Source organism: Lepus europaeus, chromosome 5 (genome assembly GCF_033115175.1).
Source record: "Lepus europaeus isolate LE1 chromosome 5, mLepTim1.pri, whole genome shotgun sequence".
NCBI lineage: Eukaryota > Metazoa > Chordata > Mammalia > Lagomorpha > Leporidae > Lepus > Lepus europaeus.
The window spans coordinates 114,342,492-114,367,843 of NC_084831.1; the positions used below are offsets into that span (position 1 = coordinate 114,342,492).

The 25,352-nt window shown below is 44.2% G+C and overlaps 1 protein-coding gene across 1 annotated transcript in view; it reads left to right on the plus strand.

The window, feature by feature from the left end:
* CHD1L (chromodomain helicase DNA binding protein 1 like) overlaps positions 1-25,352 on the plus strand; it is a 68,059-nt gene that overhangs the window by 33,137 nt on the left and 9,570 nt on the right. The window contains 8 exon segments of the mRNA XM_062192098.1: positions 659-732; positions 2,587-2,697; positions 9,637-9,751; positions 10,655-10,808; positions 17,490-17,655; positions 22,698-22,846; positions 24,386-24,549; positions 25,030-25,253. Of these exon segments, the coding sequence (XP_062048082.1) occupies positions 659-732; positions 2,587-2,697; positions 9,637-9,751; positions 10,655-10,808; positions 17,490-17,655; positions 22,698-22,846; positions 24,386-24,549; positions 25,030-25,253 (1,157 nt within the window).

Genomic DNA, 25,352 nt, shown 5'->3' on the forward strand with positions numbered 1-25,352 from the left:
TGAAGTGATCCTTTACAAACTTTCCAGCCATTGCAGCTGTTGATGTGAGCATAGTAGTTTTATACCCCCAAGTAGAAAACAGCTGTGGAGGGCTCTTCGGGCTCTCTGGGTTGTGCTTATGTGTGTGTGTGTGTGTATGTGCATCTGAATTTGTGTTTTACTTTTTTTTTTTTTTTTGAGAGTAGAAGAAGTGAAGATTTATTTACGTAAGAAGAAGAAACACTTCAAACAAAAGGAAGGGCTGGTAGAAAGAAGGACCAAGCCCTGCATTTACTCTTAACATATGTATATTTATTTTGCTGTTAAAATGAAAGCTTAAATTTTTTTCATTGTGTAAATTGGTGTCCCAGAAAGAGTCATCTTGGTTATTGTAGGACTTCTTATACCCGCTGGCGTGCTGACATGTGCTCCTGGGAATGTCTGCACTCTCGTTTGAGCACTGCTCTGAAGGATACAGCTGTATGTGAGGGTAGAGTCTTAATGTAAAACACTGGAAGTTTCTGAGAAGGTCCGTACAGGACATGACAGTTACATTTCTACTTCAGTACTTGTATTTCGTTTATTTATGAGCTTGTGTTCTTTGGTAAGTTTTGCCTGAGGGAAACTCACCTTAAATATAACTAGAGTTGGCAGTTTCTCCTTTTCTTTTTCTTGCCAGGGGCCATCGGGTTTTACTTTTCTCCCAGATGACCCAGATGTTGGATATTCTCCAAGACTATATGGATTACAGAGGTGACACCCTTGGCCACTGCATTCCCTAAGTATTTTTTAGATTTAACGCTCAGATGGGTACAGGAAGAGAAATACGGGTTGTGAGAATGTTATAAAGGAAAGCCACGCAAGAACATTACTTAGAACCGAAAGAAGATGTGAAAGTAAGGAGAGTTGTGTGAGGGCAAGGACTGACAGCAGTCGAGGTGCTGGGCAGAAGTGAGCACCCACATTCCCAGCACTTACGTGATTTAAAATCATGGGCACTGGAGCAAATGCTGCAGAAATGTTGAGTATTTTTGCAAATGTATGCTAAATCAATAGTTCTGTATGTATAACATGCAGAGCCACAGCTGAGTACTTAGTCAGCATCAGTAGAAAAGATCTATACATCAACCAGGGGGAAGATCAGGTCAGTCAATTCTATATATACAATAGGAGATGTAAATTATTACCTAGGACTGCTGTTTAATAGGTAATAAAGTTTATGTGGGGTGATGGGGGAAAACCATAATATTGGTTGACTTTAAAAAAAAAAAGATTTATTTACTTGAAAGGCAGAGACAGAGAGAGAGATGTCTTCCATCCACTGATTCACTCCCCAGATGACTGCAATGGCTAAGGCTGGGCCAGGCTGAAGCCAGGAACTCCACCTGGAACTTCCACATGGGTGGCATGGGCACAAGCCCTTGGACCATCTTCCATTGCTTTTCCCAAGCATGTTAGCAGGGAACTAGATCAGCAGTGGAACAGCTGGGACTCAAACTGAAACTCATGCTGATATGGGATACTGGTGTCACAAGTGATGGCTTAACCTGCTGTGCTTACAACATTGGCCTCTGTTGGTTGATCTTGAGCCCAGAAGTAAAGGAAGTATCGGTTCCAGATAGTACAATTTAAAAAGTCCAGAGTGAGTCTCTTAGACCAAACTGATGCTCCCCCAAATACTGCAGTGTATCTGGTCCAGTGGACACTTGGATAAATGCTATAATGCATGAAGAAGGCCTGAATATATAACTCCCCTTCCTGACCCCGATGCGTGGTGACAAGTGGAAAACCCTGAAGCTTCACTGACAGGCAGACAGGGCCATCAGGTGGGTTTACTCACCTGCTCCCAAGTGCTTGTCTTACTGCTTGCATAAGTCAGAGTTGTGTCTTAGGGAGTAGAAACTACTGCACAGCGTGGACCTTCAGGCTCTCCCAGGAATAGTCATGACTGAGTGCAGATTCCATAACTGCATAAAATTTTGACTGCCGGCCGGCACCGCGGCTCAACAGGCTAATCCTCTGCCTTGTGGTGCTGGCACACTGGGTTCTAGTCCCGGTCGGGGTGCCGGATTCTATCCCGGTTGCCCCTCTTCCAGTCCAGCTCTCTGCTGTGGCCTGGGAGTGCAGTGGAGGATGGCCCAAGTGCTTGGGCCCTGCACCACATGGGAGACCAGGAGAATCACCTGGCTCCTGGCTTCGGATCAGCGCGGTGCGCTGGCCGCAGCATGCCAACCGCGGTGGCCATTGGAGGGTGAACCAACAGAAAAAGGAGGACCTTTCTCTCTGTCTCTCTCTCTCACTGTTCACTCTGCCTGTCAAAAAAAAAAAACAAAAAACAAAACAAAACAAAAAAAACAGCAAAAAAAAAAAAAAACAGCAAAAAAATTTTGACCGCCTGTGTTTTTAAGTCCCAAAGTAATATATTAGAATTTGTCCTCCCAAATTTAGAATTTTCTCCATAGGGTTTATTCAAACAGGGGCATACCTATATAAGAAAAGAGACAGGCTTGGTGTTTGGTTTGAGGCTGACCTGATTTTTAATCACCAAGGAGTCCTTGAAAAGGGTTACAATTTCTCTATCTCCCCTTCCACCCCCACCGTGTACAGGCTACAGTTACGAGCGTGTGGATGGGTCCGTGAGAGGCGAGGAGAGATACCTGGCCATCAAGAACTTTGGACAGCAGCCCATTTTTACTTTTCTCCTGAGTACCAGAGCAGGTAGGCCACACAGGCATCGGGGAAAGCAGACAGTTTGGGGTGAGAGAGCACTTTTGCAGTGGAATCATTAGTAATGCTTCCCTAGAATTCTTTGAAAGGTGAGATCATTACTGAGGAATGTTAAGAAAGGGGAACTGAGGGAGTTAATGTATTTTATCAAGGTACTGGACTTCAGCGTGGTACTGTTTTTCATCCTGCCCATCCAAGCCAAGATCTCAGAGAAGTAAAACTGGAACTAGGAGTTGTTGGAAAGTAATTTTTTAAAAAAGATTTATTTCTTTATTTGAAAGAGTTACAGAGAGAGCGGGAGGGTTAGAGGTCATCTATATGCTGGTTCACTCTCCAGATGGCTGCTATGGCCAGGACTGGGCAAGCCAGGAGCTTCTTCCAGGTCTCCCATGTTGACTACAGGGGCCCAGGCACTTGGGCCATCTTCCACTGCTCTTCCCAGGCCATTAGCAAGGAGCTGGATTGGAAGTGGAGCAGCCAAGACATGAACCGGCACCAGTATGGGATGTTGGTGCTGCAAGCAGAAGCTTTACCTGCAACATCACAATGCCAGCTCTGGAAAGTCTAAACTGCTTCATCATTGGCCTGGGAACATCCTGAGAGATTTCTGTAATTTTGTGGAAAGTTTTATTTATGTTCAGGGAAGTAGCTTTGTACCCTAATAGTGCATTTGAGAAGTAAGTTGACAACCTCTTTGCTAGTTGCCCTTCCTCCCAAAGAGATCTGCAGTAGAACTATAGAAGCTAGGAGCTGGCGCTGTGGCTCACTTGGTAAATTCTCCGCCTGCGGCACCGGCATCCCATATGGACGCTGGGTTCTAGTCCCAGTTGCTCCTCTTCCAGTCCAGCTCTGTGCTGTGGCCCAGGAAGGCAGTGGAGGATGGCCCAAGTGTTTGGGCTCCTGCACCCGTGTGGGAGACCAGGAAGAGGCACCTGGCTCCTGGCTTTGGATTGGCTTAGCTCCGGCTGTAGCGGCCATTTGCGGGGTGAACCAACGGAGGGAAGACCTTTCTAACTCTGTCAAAAAAAAAAAAAAAAAAGAATTGTAGAAGCTAAACAGAAATGTAGTTGCTTAAAAATATAATGATCGCGAAACCTCCAGCTATTTAGAATTATCTGTGGCATTGTCTGAATCTGATATATGATGTTTCTAGTGCTTTACTGGTTGCAGAGTGCTTTCCTATACTACTGAGTAATTGGCAGTCAGTTTTTGGAGATGGAATCATTCTTATGTCCTGGAGCAAGCAGACCTTACTTGGTTTTTTTTTTTTTAATTGACTGCATATCTATTTCATATGAAAAATGTATCTTCATTTTACAGAGACTTCTTTGAAATGAACAAAAAAGGACTTTAATTTGAAATTGGACAAAGTAGCTTTTTTGCAGATCTACAGGTGGTCCTTGGACACAGAAAGCAGTATTTAGTGTCCCTAGTGAGAGAAATTTGTTAAGAGAAGAATGAAATACTGTTCCATCTCATAGTTTTTGTGTATGAAAAACAGTGTTATGTCTACTTACGCTTAAAGTTTAGATTACTTATGACTTTTCAAATAGATGATATGATGGAAGGTACTGTAGCACATTTTTAAATGCATATTGCCTCTACCATTCAATTCTGTTATATTAAAATAATTTTGGAAAAGGGACATACAATTTTTTTAAAGTGCTTAAAAATTTTAATTAAAATGGATAAGAAGTTTTCCATTTATTAATATTTTGATTTTTTTTTTTTACTATTACCATTCTAAAAGTCACAACTTTAGGCTCATCTAGGAGTGTATCCTTATAATAAATGCATAGATGTTAGATTTCTGGGTCAAATAAAATATAATATTCTAAGAATTTTAGTACATATTTTCATATTACTTCCACGAAGGTTATACCAAATTATGGTGTGGCTTTCTGTGGAAGACAGAAGGCAATATTATATCAAAGATTTTGTTTAGTCAGTCTCTATTGACCAGTATTCAGAAATACTGATACGTTGACCTGTTTTCCTGAGTAAAATACATAACATACCATGAGCTCACATTTTAACAGTCTATGAAAGAAGTAATACTTCTGAAATGTTCTCTTTGTGAAACCAGTGCCCCTCTAAGGGCATCTTACAATGTGATGCCCGTTTTTTTTTCTTTTATTTTAATTTTTAGTTAGTTTTTAACAGATTCAGTGTGGTTTGTAGGTACAATTCTAAGAACATACTGATAGTCCCTTTCTCTCTCCCACTCTCCTTCTTCCTTTCTTTTCATTTTTGAGGCAACATTTTAAAGTTAATTGCAATAAAAAGACTTAATACTTCATCAGAAAGAAGCATAACAAATAAAAAGCAAACAAACAAACCCTACTTTAGTGGGAATATACAATGGCCATGAAGAATAATTGAATGGAAAAATGACCATTTCACCCATATACAGTAAATTTTAAAGTAATCACAAATCATTAAAACTGTAGTAGAATAACATTCTTAACCATTAGTTTGACAAAGTTATACAACAGCCATATATTAGCAGCCATACTGATACACACAGATATTTCTTTTTTTTCTTTTTTTTTATTTTTTAAATTTTAGCCCCAGATATAAAGAGAACAGGTAGTGTCTGTCTTTTTGGGTCTGATTTATTTCAGTCAACTTGATGTTCTCTAGTTGCGTCCATTTTGCTGCAGATGGTAGAATTTCATTCTTTTTTTTAAATAGCTGAACAGTATTCCATTGTGTATATATGTACCACATTTTCTTTATCCATTCATCTAATTATGGGCATTTTGGTGGATTCCAAATTTTGTCTGTTATGAACAATGCTGCTATGAACATGGTGGTGCAGGTATCTCTTTGATACATTGTGTTCAAGTCTTTTGGGTGTATACCCAGTAATGGAATTGCTGGATTATATGGCAAGTCTATTTCTAGTTTTTAAAGAAATCTCTACACTGTTTTCCACAGTGGCTGCACTAATTTACATTCCCACAACAGTATATATGTGTTCCGTTTTCCCCACATCTCCCAAGCATTTGTTTACTCTCTGTGTTTTAGATTTTAGCCATTCTGACGGGGGTGAGGTGATATCTCACTGTGGTTTTGATTTGCATTTCCTGGATGGCTAGTGATGTTGAGCATTTTTTCTATATATTTGTTGGCCATTTATATTTCTTTTGAGAACTGTCTATTGAAGTCCTTTGCCCATTTCTTACCTGGGATTGGTTGTTTTTTGTTGTTGAGTTTTTTAAGTTTCTGATATATTTGGGATATTAATTCTTTGTCAGGTGGTTTGCAAATATTTTTTTCCCATTCTGTTGGACATCTCTTCACTCTATTAATTGTTTCTTCTGCTGTGCAAAAGCTCCTGAGTTTGATACAGTGTGTATCAAATTGTGTAGTTTTGCTTTTGTTGTCTGTGTTTTGGGGGTCTTGTCCAAGAAGTCCTCCCCTACACCAGTATCTTGGAGTGTTTCCCCTATGTTTTCTTCCAGCAACTTCATAGTTTCAGGTCTTATATTTAGGTCTTTGACTCATCTTGAGTTGATTTTTGTATACAGTGAGAGATAAGGATCTAATTTCATTCTTCTACATATATATAAATATCCAGTTTTGCAAGCACAATTTGTTGAAGAGATTTTCCCTACTCCACTGTATGGACTAAGCACTTTTGTCAAAAATCAGTTGGCTGTATGTACATGGATTAATTTCTGAACTCTCTATTCTGTTCCATTGCTCTCTCTCTATAAATCAGTGTTTATGCCAGTACCATGCTGTTTTAATTACTATAGCTTTGTAATATGCTTTGAAGTCAGATATTGTGATGCCTCCAGCTTGATTTTTCTTGTTCAGGATTGCTCTGGGTATTCTGGGTCTTTTGTGATTCCATATGAATTTTAGGGTTGCTTTTTCTAATTTTGCAAAAAATGTCATTGTGATAGGGTTTGCCTTGAATCTGCAGATTGCCTCGGGCAGTATAGACATTTTAATGATACTGATTCTTTTCATCTATGAGCAAGGAATAGCTTTGCATTTTTGTGTGTCCTTGTCAATTTTGATAATTTTCATTGTAGAAATCTTTCACTTCTTTGGTTAAATTTGTTTTTAAATATTTGATTTTTTTGGTGGGTATTATGAATGAGATTTCTTTCTTGATTCTCTTTCTGTGAGTTCATACAAAAAAGCTACTTTTTAAATGTTTATTTTATAATCTGCATCTTTACTGAATTGATTTCTTACTTCTAACAGCTTCTTCGTGGACTGTTCAGGTTTTGCTATGCACAACATCATGTCACTGCAGACCTGTGTAGTTTGACTTCCTGTTTCCCAGTTTTGAATCCCTTCCTTTCTTTCTCCCCCACCCCCTAACTGCTCTTGCTCCAGTACTATATTGAATAAGAGTGGTGGAAGTGGACATCCTTTATACCTTAGTTTTCAACTTAATCTTAGTTTTCATAGAGCTAAATCCTGATGGTATAGATGCAGGGTTATTTGTTCTCTGTTAAAGAAGAGACCAGTTTCTTTTCTTTTCGTTTTTTTTTTTTTTTTTTTAAAGATTTATTTATTTGAAAGGAACTGTTAGATATTGATCTTACATCCACTGGTTCACTCCCCCAAATGGCCGTAGCAGCTGGAGCTGGATTGATCCAAACCCAGGAGCCAGGAGCTTTTTCCGGGTCTCCCACATGGGTGCAGGGGCTCAAGCACTTGGGTCATCTTCCACTGCTTTCCCAGGCGCATCAGCCGGGACTCGCAACTAGCGACCATATGGGATACTGTCACTTCAGGGGGGCAGCTTCACTCTCTGTGCCACAGCACTGCCCCAAGACCAGTTTCTTTATAAAAGTTCAGTCTTGTTTAGAAAGCATTTATGAAGTACCTAGTACTCTAAGAGTATATGAAAGAATTATTAGATGTAATCCTTGGCTGTAAGGAGGTTGTTGTCACCTGCATATGTCTCATTCCCCTAAGAAAATTAACAAGGTACAGTCAGACCTGTGTGGGTGCACTCTGTTCCCTGCATCTCAGCCTTCTCTTTGCGTGATCAGATGTGTCAGAGGTGGTCTCAGAAGAAACTAGAAGGAGTTGTCAGGGTTGGGAAAACTCCATTTATGCCTTAATGATTTTATCGTCTTCATATCCAGAGAGAGCAGCATTGATTTGAAATGTTTAAAATCAGGAAGAAGGAGAGCTTTGCTTTTCAGTCCATCTTCTTGGAGGACTTAGAGAGGATCCTTTAGGAGCTGGACCTGGCCTGGACATTGGTCTTTTCCAAACATTGTGACGTTTGTGATTGTGTTTTTGTTGTAGTTCTGTTTTTCTTTAAAATTTCATTTATTTATTTGAAAGGCAGAGTTAGAAAGAGAGAGTGAGAGAGATATTCCATTCACAGATTCACTCCTCAAATGTCCAAGCCGAAGCCAGAAGCCCAGAACTCCATCTGTATCTACCACGTGGGTGGCAGGGGCCCAAGCACTGGTGCATTAACAGGGAACTGGATCTGAAATGGAGCAGTTGGTTCTTGACTGTCGCCCATATGGTATGCTGGTGTCGCAGGTGACAACTTAACCCGCTAGGCCGTGTACCGGCCCCGTATTTTTGCTGAGGCTCCGCAGCATTTTCATGTACTGAACAGGTTCCCCTCCAACTCTCACATGTTTCTGCAAGTGAGTCATTACCACCAGGTGGCAGTGATAACTCATGAATGTGCTTCTGTCCTAATATGCATACAGCTTATTTATCAAAATGTTATCCCAGACTTAGCCCTGACCCAGGAAGAAGACAATATTCATAAAGCACGTTTTAAAATGGAAAGTACCTGGAAGGTATACAGTGTAGTGGATAAAAGCGCAGGTTCCGGAGCCAGACCTTGAAGGATTGGGCTCCGCCCACATCACCTGGCTGTGCAACCTTAGTTACGTTTCTTAACCCAGTTTGGTTTTCATGTCAATATCTGTAAAATTGGCACGACAGCAATAGTAAGAGCAGTTACACACACACCTTCCCTCCCTATAGAACAGTGCTTGATGAGTGTCTTTATCATAGCCACTGTGATAGCCACGGCAAAAATGTAGCCATCGCCATCACTAGGCATAGTTTAGATCTCTGTAATCAGCCACCATTATCTCTGTCCTGTGAAGGCTTTGGTGAGAGCGTTCCTGCTTCTCTTGTCCAGACCCCGCCTGGAGTCCTAGTCCTTCCCCAGGCGGTGCCCCACCAGGCCCCTGGAGCAGGCCCTTTCAGGCCGGCTTGTTCCAGCAGCGAGCTCTGACGACCTTGGTGAGATGGCGTCCGCTTTGCATTTGTTTCCACATTCATCAAATCGAAGGCTGTAATTTGCCTTCCTGGCTCTCTTAATTAAGTCCTGTGAGCCGAGGTACCTCCTCAGCCCTTTTCCTGGGGCTGAGACAGACCAGCAAGTTGTTCCTGGGAGTGTTCTCGTCTCCCCGTTGGCTGTGGTACGTTGTGTCTGACGAGTGTGGACACTGTACAGAGAACACTGCAGCTTTCTCCTGTCAGAGAGGGGTGGCCTCACACTCCCGAGGAGCATCATCCCAGCCTCTCGTGACCCTGGCGGGTCAGTTCCCACTGCAGACCTCTCGTCACCATAGTTGTCTCCCCCTGTGTCTTCTAGCACAGACTGCGCTAAGCCGGCTTCTGTCCAGGCATTTAAACCCAGGAGTCTTAAAATGGTTTTACTACCCCAACTGAAATGTCCTCTCTCACTGCCCACCCCGGCATCCCTCATTCTGTTATACCAGGAATTAAATTCTCTGAAGCAGTCAGTGGGAGTTCGATGGCTCTGCGGTTGGAGACGGGGAAGGGTGTCTCTGAAAGAGAAGCAGGCTGTTGTGACTGATCTCAATCCGTCGGCCTGAGCCACGCTCGTCTGTGTCTTTGTCTCCCAGTTCCTTGTCTCTGTGCCGCTCATCGTATTTCTTTTTGCCTCACTTTCAGGTGGAGTTGGCATGAACTTAACAGCAGCAGATACTGTTATTTTTGTGGACAGCGATTTTAATCCCCAGAATGACCTGCAGGCAGCTGCCAGAGCTCACCGAATCGGCCAGAACAAGTACGTGCTTGAAGCAGCTCAGCATGTCTGCACCTCCTTGGCTTGCCTGGCAGTGGTTCGGGGTTGGAGACAGTCCTGATGACAGTCCCAAACTGCAAATTGGAGACCACCGGGCATTAGCCCAGCCCTGTTTTTAACTCCTGAGTAGTGTTGGGTGGATCACATGATCAGTCCAAGTTTACTTTAAAAATGGAAAACCAGAGGCTGGTATTTTAGCCTAGTGGTAATGATTGGGATGCCTGCAATCCACATTGGAGTTCTTCGGTTTGAGGCCTGGCTGTGCCCCAATTCCAGCTTCCTGTTAATGCGCACCTGCGGGCCGTCGGTGATGGCTTAATGATTGGGTCTAGATCAGGAAGACCTGGATTGTTTCCAGCTCCAGCTTCAGCCTGGTCCAGCCCCAGCCATCGCAGGCATTTTGGGGAGTGAACCAGTGTATGGGAGCATGCACACTCACTCTCAATCTTGTCTCTCACATAAATAAATAAATAAATATTTAGAAACCTCAGAAAAGTAAATTTTGAAAGGATTGGAAGGAATCTTTAGAATATATTTATTTAAGTTATCCTTCTTGTTTTAGGGTCTAACTCAGAAAAATGGGGTTGTGGGGTTATGGAACCAAGGAAAAAAGATGTTACCCTTTGACCTAAGGGTAGTGCATATCAGAAGTTTTCCTTGGCCCGAGATTAAGAATCTCAGTGTGGTCACTTCATCATTCTTTTCTTGACTCTTCGGAAAACATTCAGAGGAATTTGAGGCCAGATCTCCAAGAAATGCTTGGGTCCAGATGAAATGGTCTCCTTTAGTTGTGCAGTATATATGGTATTTGGCTATGTTTTCTTTTAGGTGTAGCTACATGCTTTTGCCCAGCTTATAACTCAGCACACTACTGTCATTTCACAGGTCTGTCAAAGTTATTCGGCTGATTGGCCGAGACACCGTGGAAGAAATCGTCTATAGGAAAGCAGTCTCCAAGCTGCAGCTCACCAACATGATCATAGAAGGAGGCCATTTCACGCTGGGAGCCCAGAGACCCTCGGCAGAGGCCGACCTCCAGGTAGAGTGTAGCATGCTTCACCCTAGGCTCTGTCACAGACTGTGGGCATTGCTCTCCGTGGATGGGAATGCAAAGGAAAAGAACCAGGGTTAACCGCCCGCTCTTCCCTGGCTGAACTCAGACCTTTCCTGTACCCACTGCTTGCAGGGTGCTGTAGGAGCTAGGGATGCATCGGATGCACAAAAGCAGTAGACTATAAAATAAAATGGGCTTTTCTGTTGGCTGTGTGGTTTAAGCAAATGGCTTAACCTCTTGGCTCTACTCTCTATTTAGTTTTCAAAATATGAGGGTATCTCTAGTTATCCCAGTGAGCTGTTAGAAGAATTAGATTTTTTTAAAAAAAGAAAAAAAAAAAAAACTTGGCATAAGAAATAATGACTAATTCTCTATTTCCTCCTTGATCCCACCCCCTTTGATTGATGACTCAAACTACTTCCTTCAAACCCAGAGGAGGGCGAACAAGATCAGGAATTCAAAATTATGCCATAGGAAAAATGGATGGAAGAGCCGGAGTTCACTGGCTTGAGGAAGAGGATTGTGGATGGGTACCAGATGTTGACTTGGAGGCTCTTAGAGCTGCCTTTTGCAGGAAGATTTCGAGTTCTTCCCCAGCAGCCCTTGAGTTAAAATTAGAACCCCTGCTATAGTGTATCCTAAGTCCTTGCCTTTTGCCCTGGGGGCTGGGTGCAGAACAGCATCCAGGATGCTAGAGAGATCCAGGCATGAAGTGAGTTATATATGTCCGAGGTGGCAGCAGCAGTGGGCAGGTGTGGTGTAAGAAACACTGCAGAAGAAGTGATAGGAGTTGGCAGCTGCTTTGGTGGTGGGCAGCTAGGGAGATGCAAAATTGAAAAATGGCTAGTAAGGTCTTAGGCCTGGATTATGATGCAAATAAAAATTAACATAGAAAGGAGAGCAGAGTATTAGGAAGATGGACATGATGTAGGCTTTGAGTTTGAAGTAAAAATGGAATATAAACATAACTTTTTTTTAAAGATTTATTTATTTGAAAGGTTGCAGAGGGAGAAGGAGAGGCAGAGAGAGAGGGGGGGGAGAGAGAGAGAGGTCTTCCTTCTGCTGGTTCACTCCCCAGTTGGCTGCAATGGCTGGAGTTGCACTGATCAGAAGCCAGGTGCTTCCTCCAGGTCTCCCACGTGGGTGCAGGGTCCCAAGGACTTGGACCATCCTCCACTGCTTTCGCAGGCCATAGCAGAGAGCTGGCCTGGAAGAGGGGCAACTGGGTCTTGAACCGGCACCCATATGGGATACTGACTCTTCAGGTGGCAGTTTTCCCGCTACGCCCCAGCACCAACCTTAAACATACACTATTGTTAGAGCTTTGAAGACTCCAGGATAAAAGGAAAGAATTTCATTTGTGAAAGTTTGCAAGGGAAATCAAACCTTAAAAGGACTTATCAGATAGAAATACAGCAGGTGCACAACACACAAGGGAAACAAGTTACACAGTAGTACAAGCAGAGTTACCAAGTTTACAGTTAGCCTGAGCAGTTTTTTTTTTTTTTTTTTAATTTTTGACAGGCAGAGTGGACAGTGAGAGAGAGAGACAGAGAGAAAGGTCTTCCTTTTGCCGTTGGTTCACTCTCCAATGGCCGCCGCGGTAGCGCGCTGCGGCCGGCGCACCGCGCTGTTCCGATGGCAGGAGCCAGGTGCTTCTCCTGGTCTCCCATGCGGGTGCAGGGCCCAAGCACTTGGGCCATCCTCCATTGCACTCCCTGGCCACAGCAGAGAGCTGGCCTGGAAGAGGGGCAACCGGGAAAGGATCGGTGCCCCGACCGGGACTAGAACCCGGTGTGCCGGCGCCGCAAGGCGGAGGATTAGCCTGTTGAGCCACGGCGCCGGCCAACCTGAGCAGTTTTTAAATCACATGGTTACATGCGCAAAAACCGATCATGTTTGAACCATGTCGTTTTTGTTAGGGACTCTAACTTACAGGAAAGGTTCAAAGTTTCATTTATTTGAAAAAAAAAAAAAAAAAAAAAAAAAGGCCGGTGCCACGGCTCAGTAGGCTAATCCTCCGCCTTGCGGCGCCAGCACACCGGGTTCTAGTCCCGGTCGGGGCGCCGGATTCTGTCCCGGTTGCCCCTCTTCCAGTCCAGCTCTCTGCTGTGGCCCGGGAGTGCAGTGGAGGATGGCCCAAGTGCTTGGGCCCTGCACCCCATGGGAGACCAGGAGAAGCACCTGGCTCCTGGCTTCGGATCAGCGAGATGCGCCAGCCGCAGCGGCCATTGGAGGGTGAACCAATGGCAAAAAGGAAGACCTTTCTCTCTGTCTCTCTCTCTCACTATCCACTCTGTCTGTCAAAAAAAAAAAAAGTTTCATTTATTTGGAGACTACAGCTAGAAAGAGTAACCTTGGGTTTTTTTTTTTTTTTTGGTCTCAGGGAGTAATGTGTTTTCTTTCGTTGCTGACCGTGATGTCATGCGCACAATTACCTACAATTGGAGCAGGACAGGCTGCACATTTTGTTTTCATACTACCTAAGAGGTAATTATAGATGGTAGTGGAAACCATGAGAGAGAGACCACGCTGTACAGACTTTTAAATACAGTTTTCTGTGTACCCTTGAGAGAGATGAGTTCGCCATTCAGCATGGTAAAGGGGCTCTGGAAGGCCCACATTCTGGCTGTTAGTGAAGAAAATGCCATCAGTGGGATGTGTGAACTCTCCTGGTGGAGGGAGCCCAGTCGGGGCAACCCCTGTGATATAGCTGCTTGGGGACATCCTTGTGAAACATGTGGACATACCCTGTGCCACGGAGCCAAAGACTGGAACAGGTGGGAACACAGAGTATTGCCTTTTTGAGAGGGGTTCAGCTGAACTTTAACCCGGCTCATGGTTATTGGAAAATTATATTCAGGCTCCAATGTCTGATTTTTCTCCTCCCATTCTCCCTGTCCAGACTCTATATATGGAGTTTTTGGCCATTTCCAAACATGATGGTAATAACTCAATGTCCTTCTCTCAAAAGAAATAAGGGTTTTTTGTTTTTTAATTTTTTTTTTCCTTTGTCAAAGGAATCCAATAGTAAAAGCTGTGGTCTGGCTTGGTACATCTAAGCATTTTGGAGTTCTGACGCCCTGAATGTGGGAAGCAAGATTGTTACCCTGCAGGGAGAACACAGTTGACACAGAGAAAGGCAGATGTAGGTGGAGTGAATGCTTGTTGAATGCCTGTTATTTGCTAAATGCTGTCTGAGGTGCTCTTTTCCTATTGCTTCAGTGAATAGCAACACTCTTTATCTCCATCCTAAGTACAGTCATATGCTCATTGTGTCACTTAACCATAGGGATGCAATCTGAGAAATGCATTGTTAGGCAGTGTCATTGTTGAGCAAACATCATGGAGTATGGTTTCACAAACCTAGATGGTGTAGTATAGCTCGTAGGCTGCACCCCTATTCAACATGTTACTGTACTGAATACTGTAGGCAGTTATAATGCAATGGTATTCGAGTATCCAAACATGGAAAGGTACAGAAAAATACCATAAAAAGGTTTAAAAAACAATAGTGACCTGCATAGGACACCTGGCATGAATGGAAGCAAGCAGGACAGGAAGTTGCTGTGGGCGAGTCAGTGGCTGACTGGTGAGGGAATGTGAAGGCCTGGAGGTGATCTGGCCCTGCCAAGTCAGCTGCAGGTGGGACTCAGAATTCAGTGAGTCAAGAGCAGGCTAATTTTTAAGTTGATAATTTTGTATGGCCCACAAATGATGTTATTAATAGCCAAATGGCCCTTGGCAGAAATAAAGGTTCTAGGCCCTAGAACTTCGAACACTTCGAACTTCTTAGTCACTGTACATTTAGGCTACACTGAATTTTGTTAAACATTTTCAATAATAAATTGACTTCAACTTAGTATAACTTTTTTTTATTTAAAGATTTATTTATTAGGAGAAGCAGAGAGAGAGAGAGAGAGAGAGAGGTCTTCCATCCGCTGGTTCATTCCCCAAATGGCTACAATGGCCAGAGCTGGGCTGATCCAAAGCCAGGATCCAGGAGGTTCTTCCAGGTCTCCCATGTGGTTGCAAGGGCCCACGGACTTAGGCCATTTTCTACTACTTTCCCAGGCCATAGTGGAGAGCTGGATCAGAAGTGAAGCAGCAGTGCCCATTTGGGATGCTGGCACTGCAGGCTTTACCTGATACACCACAGCACTGGCCCCTAACTTTTCTCTTTATAAAGTTCTCAACTTTTTGACTCTTGCCAAAACAAGAACATTGAGGAATGAATGTTGTAGTGCAGGAGGTGAAGCTGCCACTTGGGACACCTTTATTCCATATCAGAGTGCCTGGGATTAAGTCCTGCCTCTGCTTTCTAATCCAGCTCCCTGCTAATGCACCTGGGAGGCAGCAGAGGATGGCCAAGTACAGGGGTGATCCTGATGGAGTTCCTGGCTCTTGGTGTCAGCCCAGCTTAACCTTGGCTGTTGGACACATTTGGGAAGTAAACCAGCAAATGGGAGATCTGTGTGTGTGTGTGTGTCCCTCTCTTTTACTTTGTCTTCAAATAAATAAATAATAACTTCAAAAAAAATTGAACAGCTATACAAGACATTTTCTTTCTTCATGTCTTTACTCTAAAAACTTTCTCTATGTAAAATTTTTTTAAATTTCTTTCTTTTTGTTTGTTTGTTTGTTTAAGTGTTAAAAACCAAGACACAGACCAGCATTATGGTATAACAGGTTAAGCTGCCTCCTGCAATACTAGCATCCCATGTGGATGCTGGTTCAAGTCTCAGCTATTCCACTTCTGGTCCAGCTCCCTGCTAATGCATCTGGGAAGGCAGTGGAAGTTGGCCGAAATACTTGGGCCCCTGCTACCCATGGATGAAGCTCCTGGTACCCGGTCCCAGCTCTGGCTTTTACAGCCATTTGGGGAGTGAATCAGTGGATGGAAGTTCTTTCTATATATATATCTCTGCCTTTCAAATCAATAAAATAAATCATCCAAACCAAACGCAAGACAAACACACACACACATTAGCCCAGGCCTATACAGGGTCAGAACCAGCAATATCCTGGTCTTCCACCTCTGTATCACTGGAAGGTCCTCAGGGGCTGTAACACACATGGAGCTGTCATCTAACAGTGCTGCCTTCTGGGCACCTCCTGAGGGACCCACCTGAGCGAGGCTCTTCTTGAAGAGGTGTCACTCTTTCCAGATGTACGTCCGTGGTTGGTTTGCTTGTTTTACCCCTCCCATGATAGATTTGCTAGTAAGTAGGGAAGGCACTATGACCATTGCTCTGCTAATGAAAACCTTTCTCTGGGGTGGGGAGTCCATGCGTTCATACTTTTTATGGAGTTTGCTGAAGTCTGCAAAAGCATCTACTGAATTCTTCACAGTGAATTTTCTTGGGGGGGGGGGGTTCCTTATTTTTCTTCCGCAGTTTCCTTTGCTCTTGCTGCTTCTTCAGCTCTGCATTGACTAGGTGATAGGAATTTCTTAGCTCTGTTCTAGTCTTATATGCAGGTCATTATTGATCAGACACTGTGATAGGGTCTGACTAATTTGCCCCAGTTCGCTCAGATTAAGGACTGGGATCCAAGCATTCTCTAACCTCCATCCTCCAATATATTTGACTACAATACACTGCTGCTCATAAACACGCGTCATTCTTTAAGACACATCACAAGTAATAAGGGAAGTCAGGAGGCAAGCGTAGATCTGTGGTGGGTGAAAGAGGGATCCCTCTGTGGAATAATCCTTAACACACACACAGCAGTTCTTCTATTTTTGGTACCAGATGCCAAAATCAGTTGCCTTAGTTATGTATACTAAGAGTAAATATATCCATCCCAGCTATGTTCATGCCCATGTGAATTATCCAGTTTTTTTCTAAGCGATTACAGAAGACCTGAAGATTTCCAAGTCACTCATTAAGAGAGATGATCTAAAAGGAATTGGCCCTATCTAAAAGACCAAGATGTGAACAAAAGCCCAATCTGAGAACCTCATTTGGTTCAGAATCTCAGAGTTAGTACCTAGGGAGGCACAAAGTTGGAGGCAGTGAGAGAAATCCAGGAAAAGTTATCTAAGTTTCCTGGGTGGTTCCTACAGCCATAGGCAGTTGGCCGCGTGTACCTAGAAAGGGATGAGGAATGAGGGACAGTAGTGCAGTGCCAGAGGAATATCCCGAGGGATGCAGACTGAGAAGTGGCCTTTTGGCTTGGTGTCAGGAGTTGTAACTGTCCTTTGTGAAGGTGTTTCTGTAGCAGGGCTGGGCCACGTCCAGCCCGTGGCCTGTATAGGTCCATTTATGGTGGAGGTGAAATGCCCCATACAATCACCTCTTTTTCTTAAGTTTGGCAGTGGGAGGTAGTTAGCAGGTTATCTGACTTCTCTGGGGGCTGCTGGGAATGCCTGCAAAGAGGAAATTCAGTGACTGGTGTTACAGAAAATGCATGAAATTACTATTATCCTTCAAGAAACATGGAGGCTCATCAGAAGGTTTTGTGTTGGAGAATTGTCAAGGCCAACAGCTCTGATCATCCTCATCAGCCCTCTGCTTAGCCATCTGTTAAACAGCCCTGGCTGTTGTCGTCTCTGATGGGGAGAGAAGCAAGACTGTCCATCAGGGAAGAAATGTGCCTGGTGTCCTTCAGCCACTCTGCAAATGACACATGCCCTGATGGTTGTTTTTTCTCTCTCTATTCAAGCTGAGCGAGATACTCAAATTCGGTTTGGATAAACTGCTGTCCTCTGAGGGGAGCACCATTGATGAAGTCGATCTGGAGGCCATCCTAGGAGAAACGAAAGATGGACAGTGGGTCTCTGATGCCTTGCCTGCAGCAGAAGCAGGGGACAGAGAGCAAGAGGAAGGAAGTAAGTTGGGGCTGGAGCACAGCAGATGGCACAGCCACGCCCTGCTAGAGCATGAGCAAGATGAGCACCCATGGAAAGTGCTGGCTACCGCTCTTGGGCCCTGATACTATCTAGAGGACACTGCTTGGTCCAAGAACTCCTCCCAGACTGACTGGAAATTTGTCTGGCTGCTCCCTTGGAGCTGAACTTTAAACAAGAGTCATGATACTGCTGCTTATGGTAGTATCCATCTCAAGGATTTGCATCTGTACCATTCCTCCCTTGGTTGCAAGAATCTGATCTGCACACAGTGGTTCCCCTTCTGTTGTATCACAGCGAGCCTTGCTGGGGCATTTACTGTGTGCTCACCAGTGGTGTGCACTGTGTGGTGTGCTTTGTGCCTTTTTCCATTTAACTTTCACAATACCCTATGAGGTATAGGAGAGGATTTTGTACCCCCTCCCCTAAATTTGCTCAATATTTGTGTTCTTTTCTGTTCTACATTTTTGAATTTCGGATTCTGACTGCTTCCCACATAATAGCTTTATACAGATGTTCCCTAACGTGTCATAGTTATTTTGCAGTGACTGTTTTCCTGTATGGTGGCAGCAGGGATTCAGTGTGGACTCCTTAATACAAGAGAACTGGCCGGCGCCGCGGCTCACTAGGCTAATCCTCCGCCTGTGGCGCCGGCACCCCGGGTTCTAGTCCCGGTCGGGGAGCCAGATTCTGTCCCGGTTGCTCCTCTTCCAGGCCAGCTCTCTGCTGTGGCCCGGGAGTACAGTGGAGGATGGCCCAAGTGATTGGGCCCTGTACCCCATGGGAGACCAGGAGGAAGCGCCTGGCTCCTGGCTTTGGATCGGTGCAGTGCGCTGGTTGTAGCGGCCATTTAGGGGGTGAACCAACGGAAGGAAGACCTTTCTCTCTGTCTCTCTCACTGTCTACTCTGCCTGTCAAAAAAAAAAAAAAAAAAAATACAAGAGAACTGTCTTGTACTGCTCGAGGGAATTGGAGTTTCTTTATTAGATGGTGTTTTTGGTGGTGGTAGGGTTGGTGTGACTTTGGACTTTATAATCCTCTTTTATTTCTGTTGATCCTGAATTTCCATCACTTGCTTCTTTCCTTGCCTTTGCCACAACATTGTCAAGGGATGTCTCTCATCTCTGAATTTGCTCTCTTTGGCCCCCAGAAGCAGTACCTTCTCCAGTTTCTGCATCCATGTGTTTTAGCCCCTTCCTTTCAGTTCCTTGGCAGCTACTCTCTCATCTCCCAGGTCTCAGACTGTCCTCATTTTGTCCCCAGTTGGGGGTGTGGCCCTCCTTTGAGGGCTACATTTAGTCTGACACTCCCGAGCCCCAGTGCCTGCCCCTCTGTGCAGTCTCTGCCTGACCGTCTGTCTGCTCTGGTGTGGGCTTTGGGGCTTGTCGGGCTGGTTTTGGATGTTCATTTCTCTACTTCCCTGCAAACTGAAGTTCCCAGTAATTTTCTGATTCCAGATTTTGCAGTGGGCATGGCTTAGGGGTAGGTTTTACGAATCCTTGTTAATCTGTATGTTTTTGGTAGAATATACATAGAAACTGAAATTTAGGCATTATTTGACAAAAACTGCTCTTTGATTTTTCTTATATTTTATCTTTACAATCCTTTAATATTTACACTCCTTTTTGTGTTCTTTAAGAATTCTTTCTTGTTCTGTGCTTGTTTAAGTGTTTCCTGTCCTCATTTCAAGGACATAACGTCCTCTCTGAGGACATTTTTTATAGCTTTTCAAAATGTGTTCCAGAGACAATATTTATTACATCTTCTCAAAAAGTGTTCCTCAGGGCAGGTGTTGTGGCGTAGTAGGCTAAGCCTGTGCCTCCTGTGCCAGCATCCCATATGGGTGCCAGTTCAAGACCTGGCTGCTCCACTTCTGATCCAGCTCCCTGCTAACGTGCCTGGGAAAGCAGTGGAGGATGGCCCAAGTGCTTAGGCCCCTACCCCTATATGGGAGACCCAGGAGGAGCTCCTGGCGTCAGCCTGACCTAGCCCTGGCTGTTATGGTTATTTGGGGAAATGGGGAGTGAATGAGTGGATGGAAGATCTCTTTCGCTACCTCTCTCTCTCTATCTCTGCCTTTCAAATAAATAAACTAAAAAAAAAAAAAAAAAAAAAAGTTCCTCTGCCCACTGCATTGCATCTTTCCTCCAGCTGCTTGTCCTTCCTTCTCTTACTATTTGTTAAATTTTTTTGGACTCCCTTGTTCTGTTGATAGTTTTTTGGAAACGTCTGGTGTCCTCCGGTGGCCTGGTCACCTGGGCGGTAAAGTGCCACACAGTGACGGGCAGCTCTGGCACAAGCAGGGATATGGCCCTTGGGCCTTAGTCCAGCATTATTGTTGGTGAACCAGCTTCCACCTTGAGTGAGCTTTCCCAGATGTCCTTCTTCAAGTCTTTCCACTGGGCAGCTTGTTTCTCCAGAGGCAAATCCTCCTGTCTTCCTTGGAAGAGGCAGGGGTTGGAGTAGGCCTGGTTGCTTACATTGAAAACACAGGGTGAGTCAGAGGTTCATGCTGTCCCCATTATTTAGTGTGTAGATCTTCTCCCATCAGGCCTCACATGGAATGGAGCCCCGTAATTGTAAGTTCTAGGCTTTTAGACCCAGTGGTGGGGAATGTCTGGCCTGGAGGCCGGATAAGGCCTGTGGTCTGGCCCTGCTAAGGCAGCCACAGGCGGGACTCACAACTAAGTCTGTAGCAGACTAATTTTTAAGTTGATCATGTAGTATGGCTTGCAAATGATGTTATAAATGATGTTACAAATGGCCCTGTGCAGAATACAAGGCTCCCTACCCTGAATGATTGAGGTGCTCTCTGTTCTCATACTCCTCCCTTGGCTAGGCACTTGTGTTTTGCTTCCACGGCTCTTGTTAATTTGTTCTTATCCTTCCAGGCACTCTGCATTTTCCAGCTATTGAACTTTCTCATCAACTGTTGCATCATGATTTTTTTTTTTTAATCCCTTGCCTGTCATTTAGTGGTTTCAGGTGAGAAAAGAAACATGCACGTGGTCATATTTTTCAGTTACATGTTGATTATATTAAATGCCAGAGCCTACACCTATTTCCACATTCACCTAATTTCAGCTTATTTTCCTAATGTTTACTGGAAAATGATAGAAATGCAATTTTCAGAAAGATAGTTATATTTCTTAGTCAATCCAGCTGCCTAAAAAATTACATTTTTTTCAGTTGAACAGCCAGTGGAATTCCCCAGTTGCATTTACATTGGGAATTTTGTCTCTGATACCTGGTCTAGGCTTACTCTATGGTAATGGTCCCACTGAAAGGACATAGATGAGGGTCTGGGCCTAATGAGCTCCAGCCTCCTCTTGGCTGCAGAGTGAAGACAGGGAGCATGATTAAAAATGATGTTAATAAATATGAAAGATTAGGAGGTAAAGCAGCTGCAATCAAATGAAAAATAAAGAGCGAAGTTGCTTTATCTGGAATGCCAGGGTTTTTGAAACACGTTTATAAGTTGAGAAGTGCATGCAGTATGAAGCTACATATGTTGATCACATTTGACACTTCGCAGCTCTTTTTTCTTCCACTTGTTGATAGAGCGCCTCGTTGAAAGCCCCCTGCTGATTTAATTAGCAAATGCCAATTAGAATTACAGCTGGTTAGATTTGGGTACAAGTGTGAAGCAATTGATCTCTTGAGAATGAAAATGTTTTGCTTTCATACTCTCCAGGGAAAACACACTTATAACTGATTTCATAATGCTGAGAAAGTACCGTTATTTGGTGACATGTGCTGTCAAATGTGCCTCACTTTGAATATCACGTTACCTGTCTGTGGTTGGTCTTGGCGGTCATGACTTGATTCATCATCTGTACAGACCACTCCGCCTCGTTGGGCCTTTGTGTCCTCATCAGTGAAATGGTGCCATTGATATTTCCTCTTCCACACAGCTGCAACAACAAAGTGTGGTAACAGCTGTTGAAAGTGTTCTGATAGTATAAAGTGCTGTTGAAGGTTACACTAGTGTCCTTTTTGTTGTTATGATAGTTACTATTTGCCAGCCTGCTCCCTCTCCACTGTTGTCTAAGGTGATATACTGAAAAGAGCACCCTGGCCTTAGACAGTCAGGAAATCCTGCCTTCTGTGTTTGTTGGCGGTGAGAATGGGGCAGCCCCTCAGTTCCTGTCTGAGCCTCAGTTTCCCTTTTCACAGATAGGATTGGTTATATGGGGATTGTCGTGAGGATCATGAAGCTGGTTCATGAGATCCATAAGAGCATTATAAATCCAAGGGATAGTTTTTGTAATTCTTCATTTTCTCAAAGATTGGTCACTTACTCCTTTTAATATTATACAAGAAGGGGGAAAAAGTTGAGTAATAAAAGTGTGTTTGTGGGTTGGCGTCATGGCATAGCAGGTAAAGCCACTGCCTGTGAAGCTGGCATCCCATATGGGCACTGGTTTGAGTCCTGGCTGCTCCACTTCCTGTCCAGCTCCCTGTTCATGGCCTGGGAAAAGCAGTGGAGGATGGCCCAAGTACTTGCGCTCCTGCTGCCTACATGGGAGACTTGGATGAAATTCCTGGCTCCTGGCTTCCGCCTGGCCCAACCCTGGCCTTTGCAGTCATCTGGGTAGTGCAATGGTGGATGGAAGATCTCTCTCTCCTTGTCTCTCTGTAACTCTGACTTTCAAGTAAATAAATAAATCTCTTTTTAAAAAGTGTTTTTGGAATAAAACAGTATAGACTTTGTTAGAAGAGTTGTAGTTATGGAATGAGTGATACGTGATCCAAGACTCAGCAGTATGGAGGGACCCAGCAGGGAATCACAGACCATTGAGGGATGAAGCAAAAGGGCTTTGAGCTGTGCTCTCTCCTTGAAAAGTGGACTCATGGAATCCCACATAGAACCTAAAGACATCAGTGTCAGCACAGTGGGAGGTGGAATACCTTCCTCGCAAGCTGGTCTCAGTCCATGTAGAGTTCATCTTCATTTTTGCTTGGAATACCATTAATCCATTCTTTGGTATCTAATGTTTCTCTTTGTATCTTTGTGTTCTTAGAAAACCACATGTACTTATTTGAAGGTAAAGATTATTCCAAAGAGCCTAGTAAGGAAGACAGAAAATCATTCGAACAACTGGTGAATCTTCAGAAAACCCTTTTGGAGAAGACTACTCAAGAGGGCCGGTCCCTGCGAAACAAAGGCACCGTAAGAACCATTAACTTATGTGAAAGAATAAGTTATTCTAAACTGTTGCCCAAAGAAGAGGAAAAACTGCTGAAACCATTGTTTTCTCTTAGGATGACTTGTTACGAAATAAGTATGTGTTGAATTGTAAGCATAATTAACTGTACCCTAGTATAATTGATGCAAAGAGTTGGCTTCAGAAGCATTGATAAGGAGAGGTGTGAGTTTTGGTGTTGCAGTAAACAGGCTCTTTTCCTGTATTAGAGTGCCAAGGTTCGAGCCTTGGCTGTGCTCCTAAATGCACACCCCAGGAGGCAGCAAGTGAAGGCTCAAGAGCGTACATGGGTCTCTGCAGACCCAGATGGAGTTCCTGGCGTCTGGTCTCGTCCTGGCCCTGCCCTGGCTGTTGTGGGCTTTTGGAGAGTGAACTAGGAGACGAGAGCTTGCTGTTTGTCTGTCTCTCAGCCTTTCAAATAAATTATATACATAATAAGAACCTTATAAAAATTTCAGCAAAGAGAGTAGATTGTACTGTTTAATGTAGAGATAAGCAGCCCATCCATTTTAACCACCCCTGAGGGATGTTATATCATACCAAGAGACCATATTCTGCTGTTGATAGCTGTGATCTTGTGTCACTGAAAGAGGATGGCAAACCATAAATGGTGTATGTAAGGGTCACTAGTATGTGCTTATTGGGTGCTAGTTATCATTACAATAATTGTGATGTTGAAATACTCTGGAAAAAATTATTATAGGAGTGAGCCTTTGGCAGAGTTGTTAAGTCATCAGTGGGTTCCAGTCCTCACTGCTCCCAACTCCCAGCTTCCTGGTATTGGCGCAGGTACCTGGGTCTCTGCCACCATTGTGGAGACGTAGACTAGTTCCTGGTGACTGGCTTCAGCCTGGCCTTTGGGGAGAGAATCAGTGGATGGGATATCCCTGTATGTCTCTCTGCCTTTAAGATAGATAGATGGAGTGAATTAAAGTATTATAGGGGTGCTGTTCCATCCAGCAGTTAAGATGTTGTTTTCAACACCTGGAGTACCTGGGTTTGATGCCCAGCTCTGGCTTCCTGCTATTGCAGGTGCAGAGAGGTAGCAGTGATGGCTTAAGTGTGTGGGTCCCTGCCACTCATGAGGCGACCTGGATTGAGTTTCTGGCTCAGGCTTCTCCCTCTCCTCCCTTTCTCCTCTCCCCCTCAGAATAAAACAATTGAAAATAATTATATAATAATTTGTAGAAAGGTTTCCATTAAAAATGGTCAATCTTAAAATGGCAACCTGCAGGCTATATCTTGAATCAAGGAAAAAAGATTACTTTTCTGAAGTACCTTCATCCTAAAGAATGAATGTTGATTAATTGTAGAGCACAGAATCGTGGTATCCATGCCTCGAGCTGTGCAGATTTTTCTCTTGCTGCCAGTGCACAGAGATGCAGTGCTTTGTGAAATATTACACGGATGTACAGAAACATATTTTGTATAGGACAGATGGCTAAGACCCCCAGAGGAGCAAGCAGCTCCCTCCGTCCTGGCTATGAATCTTGTCCTCCCTGCAGGTTCTCATCCCAGGCCTTGTGGAGGGGTCTGCCAAGAGGAAGCGGGTTTTGAGCCCGGAGGAGCTGGAAGAGAGACAGAAGAAAAGACGGGAAGCAGCAGCCAAGAGAAAGAGGGCGATGGAGGAGAAGAAAAGGAAAAAGGAAGAAGCTGAACACCAGAAGAAGTGTGTTTGTGTTGTTAACCAAGGGCCGCACTTGGGAAGGGAGTCGCTCTCGTGTAGTGCGTCTGTAGTTGAACATCACTTTAAGTGCAGGAATCTTCTGTAAAGTTAGTAGTTCCTGTTAGTAAAAGAATACTGTTAAAACACTAAACTACAACATTTACCCTACTTAAAAGTCTAGAGGACCACGGGCAAAGAAGATGAGTTCCATTGGGACAAAAAAAAATTTAGGACATTATGGTGATCTGACATGGAGTAGTTTATCCCATTTAGTCCTGTCCTGAAAACAGGGACATCGGTGGGTGATCATCACTGAGGTGTGGTCGGAGGCAGGCAGGTCCTCAGGAAGACTTACTTATTTACAGATAAGCAGCCAACGTGATGCAGGGCGAGTTTCTGATTGCGCTGGGCTGTTACCGTTTGTGAGTAGCAGTGCAAAATGTGCTCTAAGGAAGGTTAATTTCTCTTCTCTGGCCTGCTAAGGATGGCCTGGTGGGAGTCCAACGACTACCAGTCCTTCTGCCTGCCTTCCGAGGAGAGCGAGCCGGAGGATACCGAGGCTGGGGAAGATGCTGAGGCTGGGGAGGACACGAGTTCTGCTGAGCTGGATTACCAAGACCCAGACGGAACCTCCATCAAGTACGTCAGTGGTGATGTCACCCACCCTCAGGCTGGGGCAGAGGATGCGCTCATTGTGCACTGTGTAGGTAAGTAGCAGGGATCTCAGTCTTTGTGGTGCCAGGAACTGGGGAAGAAGAGGCAGCGCCCTGACCTTGGGGTGACCAAGTGCAGTGTTGTGTGGTCAG